The sequence below is a fragment of the Oncorhynchus gorbuscha genome, linkage group LG08 (assembly GCF_021184085.1).
Source record: "Oncorhynchus gorbuscha isolate QuinsamMale2020 ecotype Even-year linkage group LG08, OgorEven_v1.0, whole genome shotgun sequence".
Classification (NCBI taxonomy): domain Eukaryota; kingdom Metazoa; phylum Chordata; class Actinopteri; order Salmoniformes; family Salmonidae; genus Oncorhynchus; species Oncorhynchus gorbuscha.
The window spans coordinates 67,212,742-67,218,665 of record NC_060180.1 but is presented as its reverse complement, the minus strand read 5'-3'; the positions used below and the strand labels follow the sequence as shown (position 1 = coordinate 67,218,665).

General features: G+C 53.6%; 1 protein-coding gene across 1 annotated transcript; it reads right to left on the bottom strand.

The window, feature by feature from the left end:
* Positions 1-26: 26 nt before the first annotated feature.
* Positions 27-2,129, bottom strand: LOC124040684 (proline-rich extensin-like protein EPR1). The gene has a single exon (XM_046357760.1). It carries the CDS (start codon positions 2,127-2,129, stop codon positions 27-29), a length of 2,103 nt encoding a protein of 700 aa, XP_046213716.1.
* Between the last annotated feature and the right edge of the window lie 3,795 nt (positions 2,130-5,924).

The window sequence follows — 5,924 nt, the reverse complement described above, 5'->3', positions numbered from 1 at the left end:
TTAATGGTTTCTGTTAACAGCAAAGCTTAAGTTCCTACACGGGTGCCTTGGGGGGAGGGTGGGACCTGGTACACGGGTGCCTTGGGGAGAGGGTGGGACCTGGTACACTTGGGGAGGGTGCCTTGGGGAGAGGGTGGGGGACCTTTGGTGGGACCACGGGTGCCTTTGGGGAGAGGGTGGGGGACCTGGTGGGACCACGGGTGCCTTTGGGGAGAGGGTGGGACCTGGACGGGTGCCTTGGGGGAGAGGGTGGGACCTGGTACACGGGTGCCTTGGTGGGACCCACGGGTTTGGGGGAGAGGGTGGGACCTGGTACACGGGTGTGGGGGAGAGGGTGGGACCTGGTACACGGGTGCCTTGGGGGAGAGGGTGGGACCTGGTACACGGGTGCCTTGGGGGAGAGGGTGGGACCTGGTACACGGGTGCCTTGGGGGAGAGGGTGGGACCTGGTACACGGGTGCCTTGGGGGAGAGGGTGGGGACCTGGTGGGACACGGGTGCCTTGGGGGAGAGGGTGGGACCCTGGGGGAGAGGGTGGGACCTGGTACACGGGTGCCTTGGGGGAGAGGGTGGGACCTGGTACACGGGTGCCTTGGGGGAGAGGGTGGGACCTGGTACACGGGTGCCTTGGGGGAGAGGGTGGGACCTGGTACACGGGTGCCTTGGGGGAGAGGGTGGGACCTGGTACACGGGTGCCTTGGGGAGAGGGTGGGACCTGGTACACGGGTGCCTTGGGGGAGAGGGTGGGACCTGGTACACGGGTGCCTTGGGGGAGAGGGTGGGACCTGGTACACGGGTGCCTTGGGGGAGAGGGTGGGACCTGGTACACGGGTGCCGGGTGCCTTGGGGAGGGTGGGACCTGGTACACGGGTGCCTTGGGGGGAGGGTGGGACCTGGTACACGGGTGCCTTGGGGAGGGGAGAGGTGTGGGGAGAGGGGACCTGGTACACGGGTGCCTTGGGGGAGAGGGTGGGACCTGGTACACGGGTGCCTTGGGGGAGAGGGTGGGACCTGGTACACGGGTGCCTTGGGGGAGAGGGTGGGACCTGGTACACGGGTGCCTTGGGGAGAGGGTGGGACCTGGTACACGGGTGCCTTGGGGGAGAGGGTGGGACCTACACGGGTGCCTTGGGGGAGAGGGTGGGGGACCTGGGACCTGGTACACGGGTGCCTTGGGGGTGGTGGGACCTGGTACACGGGTGCCTTGGGGGAGAGGGTGGGACCTGGTACACGGGTGCCTTGGGGGAGAGGGTGGGACCTGGTACACGGGTGCCTTGGGGGAGAGGGTGGGACCTGGTACACGGGTGCCTTGGGGGAGAGGGTGGGACCTGGTACACGGGTGCCTTGGGGGAGAGGGTGGGACCTGGTACACGGGTGCCTTGGGGGAGAGGGTGGGACCTGCACGGGTGCCTTGGGGGAGAGGGTGGGACCTGGTACACGGGTGCCTTGGGGGAGAGGGTGGGACCTGGTACACGGGTGCCTTGGGGAGAGGGTGGGACCTGGTACACGGGTGCCTTGGGGAGAGGGTGGGACCTGGTACACGGGTGCCTTGGGGGAGAGGGTGGGACCTGGTACACGGGTGCCTTTGGGGAGAGGGTGGGACCTGGTACACGGGTGCCTTGGGGGAGAGGGTGGGACCTGGTACACGGGTGCCTTGGGGAGAGGGTGGGACCTGGTACACGGGTGCCTTGGGGGAGAGGGTGGGACCTGGTACACGGGTGGGGTGCCTTGGGGGAGAGGGTGGGACCTGGTACACGGGTGCCTTGGGGGAGAGGGTGGGACCTGGTACACGGGTGCCTTACACGGGTGGGGGAGAGGGTGGGACCTGGTACACGGGTGCCTTGGGGGAGAGGGTGGGACCTGGTACACGGGTGCCTTGGGGGAGAGGGTGGGACCTGGTACACGGGTGCCTTGGGGGAGAGGGTGGGACCTGGTACACGGGTGCCTTGGGGGAGAGGGTGGGACCTGGTACACGGGTGCCTTGGGGGAGAGGGTGGGACCTGGTACACGGGTGCCTTGGGGGAGAGGGTGGGACCTGGTACACTTGGGGGAGAGGGTGCCTGGTACACTGGGGGAGAGGGTGGGACCTGGTACACGGGTGCCTTGGGGGAGAGGGTGGGATGGACTCATGTCTGTTTCAGCTGTGTGTCATGTCGAATATCTGTATGGACACATACTGACCTGTGATTGCTAATGTGAGCGAGGTGTAGCTTTCTGTGCATTTATAGTGTTTGTATAATCCCATTCGCTGGAGTATAAAAGGGATTGAAAATGTGTTAACAATGTTTACATTATGAGGTGGGGGTTCTTTACCATGTCTCTGAAGGAAAATTCTATATGCAAATGGTCTTAAGTGTGAAACAACTTGTTACAGTGAGTTTATTGTTTACAAAACATACATAATTGTAAGTAATTATTTGTTCAAAGGTATATTTACTATCTTCTCAATGTTTATCAGAATAAAAAAATGTAACACTACATGTTGAAATTAGAATTAACACTCCCAAAAACATAGTCGCACGGTTAAACGCACACACTTGCTCATACTTGAAATGATCACATAAGCATGCAAGCCTCTTCAATGACCCAGTCGGTCACTAGGTCTGCGCCACAAGATTCTCCTTCTGGAAAACAAAAGGCACCAATGAGACCATCAGTATCCTCATTTGTACAACACTATTTACCATAATAGACTACTTCATCCAAACGTATGCCTGGAACTTTTTGAGCTTTCAAACATATTGTCAAGATAAGTGTGACGAAGTGCAGTTTATGTTTGATAGTGGTCTCACATCATTGTAGGTCAAATATGCAGTTAATCTTTGAAGAGTCAATCCAGGTTATAAAGTCTATCATATTTCTGATTAAATAAATAATGTAGGATTTGGGGACAGTGCAGCTGGTTTGAGCAATGACAAGATGCTAGAAAATAAAATAAAAAGTAGACCAAATCAAAACCCAACACTTACATAGTGCCAAGGAGATGGGTCTGTGGCAATCCCTGGTCCCACATGCACATCAAAGGAACAGTCAATGCCACAAAGCACTAAATACTGTAGTCACAGATGCGGCAGGTTAGCCTAGTGGTTAGTGTTGGACTATCGGAAGGTTGCAAGTTCAAACCCCCGAGCTGACGATCTGTCGTTCTGCTCCTGAACAGGCAGTTAAGGCCGTCATTGAAAATAATAATTTATTCTTAACTGACTTGCCAAGGTAAAATAAAAAATACACAATCTAATTGACATTTCAAAGGGTTGGAAAACACATTGCCACAGCACACACACACACACAAAGCTTGACATTGTACATTAAATCAAATCAAATCAAATTTTATTTGTCACATACACATGATTAGCAGATGTTAATGTGAGTGTAGCGAAATGCTTGTGCTTCTAGTTCCGACAATGCAGTGATAACCAACAAGTAATCTAACTAACAATTCCAAAACTACTGTCTTATACACAGTGTAAGGGGATAAAGAATATGTACATAAGGATATATGAATGAGTGATGGTACAGAGCAGCATACAGTAGATGGTATCGAGTACAATATATACATATGAGATGAGTGTGTAGACAAAGTAAACAAAGTGGCATAGTTAAAGTGGCTAGTGATACATGTATTACATAAGGATGCAGTCGATGATGTAGAGTACAGTATATACGTATGCATATGAGATGAATAATGTAGGGTAAGTAACATTATATAAGGTAGCATTGTTTAAAGTGGCTAGTGATATATTTCCATCATTTTCCATCAATTCCCATTATTAAAGTGGCTGGAGTTGGGTCAGTGTCAATGACAGTGTGTTGGCAGCAGCCACTCAATGTTAGTGGTGGCTGTTTAACAGTCTGATGGCCTTGAGATAGAAGCTGTTTTTCAGTCTCTCGGTCCCAGCTTTGATGCACCTGTACTGACCTCGCCTTCTGGATGATAGCGGGGTGAACAGGCAGTGGTTCGGGTGGTTGATGTCCTTGATGATCTTTATGGCCTTCCTGTAACATCGGGTGGTGTAGGTGTCCTGGAGGGCAGGTAGTTTGCCCCCGGTGATGCGTTGTGCAGTCCTCACTACCCTCTGGAGAGCCTTACGGTTGAGGGCGGAGCAGTTGCCGTACCAGGCGGTGATACAGCCCGCCAGGATGCTCTCGATTGTGCATCTGTAGAAGTTTGTGAGTGCTTTTGGTGACAAGCCGAATTTCTTCAGCCTCCTGAGGTTGAAGAGGCGCTGCTGCGCCTTCTTCACGACGCTGTCAGTGTGAGTGGACCAATTCAGTTTGTCTGTGATGTGTATGCCGAGGAACTTAAAACTTGCTACCCTCTCCACTACTGTTCCATCGATGTGGATAGGGGGGTGTTCCCTCTGCTGTTTCCTGAAGTCCACAATCATCTCCTTAGTTTTGTTGACGTTGAGTGTGAGGTTATTTTCCTGACACCACACTCCGAGGGCCCTCACCTCCTCCCTGTAGGCCGTCTCGTCGTTGTTGGTAATCAAGCCTACCACTGTTGTGTCGTCCGCAAACTTGATGATTGAATTGGAGGAGGCGTGTGTGGCCACGCAGTTGTGGGTGAACAGGGAGTACAGGAGAGGGCTCAGAACGCACCCTTGTGGGGCCCCCGTGTTGAGGATCAGCGGGGAGGAGATGTTGTTGCCTACCCTCACCACCTGGGGGCGGCCCGTCAGGAAGTCCAGTACCCAGTTGCACAGAGCGGGGTCGAGACCCAGGGTCTCGAGCTTGATGACGAGCTTGGAGGGTACTATGGTGTTGAATGCCGAGCTGTAGTCGATGAACAGCATTCTCACATAGGTATTCCTCTTGTCCAGGTGGGTTAGGGCAGTGTGCAGTGTGGTTGAGATTGCATCGTCTGTGGACCTATTTGGGCGGTAAGCAAATTGGAGTGGGTCTAGGGTGTCAGGTAGGGTGGAGGTGATATGGTCCTTGACTAGTCTCTCAAAGCACTTCATAATGACGGAAGTGAGTGCTACGGGGCGGTAGTCGTTTAGCTCAGTTACCTTAGCTTTCTTGGGAACAGGAACAATGGTGGCTCTCTTGAAGCATGTGGGAACAGCAGACTGGTATAGGGATTGATTGAATATGTCCGTAAACACACCGGCCAGCTGGTCTGCGCATGCTCTGAGGGCGCGGCTGGGGATGCCGTCTGGGCCTGCAGCCTTGCGAGGGTTAACACGTTTAAATGTCTTACTCACCTCGGCTGCAGTGAAGGAGAGACCGCATGTTTTCGTTGCAGGCCGTGTCAGTGGCACTGTATTGTCCTCAAAGCGGGCAAAAAAGTTATTTAGTCTGCCTGGGAGCAAGACATCCTGGTCCGTGACTGGGCTGGGTTTCTTCTTGTAGTCCGTGATGACTGTAGACCCTGCCACATGCCTCTTGTGTCTGAGCCATTGAATTGAGATTCCACTTTGTCTCTGTACTGACGCTTAGCTTGTTTAATAGCCTTGCGGAGGGAATAGCTGCATTGTTTATATTCGGACATGTAACCAGACACCTTGCCCTGATTAAAAGCAGTGGTTCGTGCTTTCAGTTTCACGCGAATGCTGCCATCAATCCACGGTTTCTGGTTTGGGAATGTTTTTATCGTTGCTATGGGAACGTCATCTTCGACGCATGTTCTAATGAACTCGCACACCGAATCAGCATATTCGTCAATATTTCCATCTGACGCAATACGAAACATGTCCCAGTCCACGTGATGGAAGCAGTCTTGGAGTGTAGAGTCAGCTTGGTCTGACCAGCGTTGGACAGACCTCAGCGTGGGAGCCTCTTGTTTTAGCTTCTGCCTGTAGGCAGGGAAGGGCAAAATGGAGTCGTGGTCAGCTTTCCCGAAAGGGGGGCGGGGCAGGGCCTTATATGCGTCGCGGAAGTTAGAGTAACAATGATCCAAGGTTTTACCACCCCTGGTTGCGC

What these genes read in the sequence shown, in the direction of transcription:
- LOC124040684 (XM_046357760.1), bottom strand. Translation starts at nt 2,129, where the DNA reads ATGAGTCCATCCCACCCTCTCCCCCAAGGCACCCGTGTACCAGGTCCC.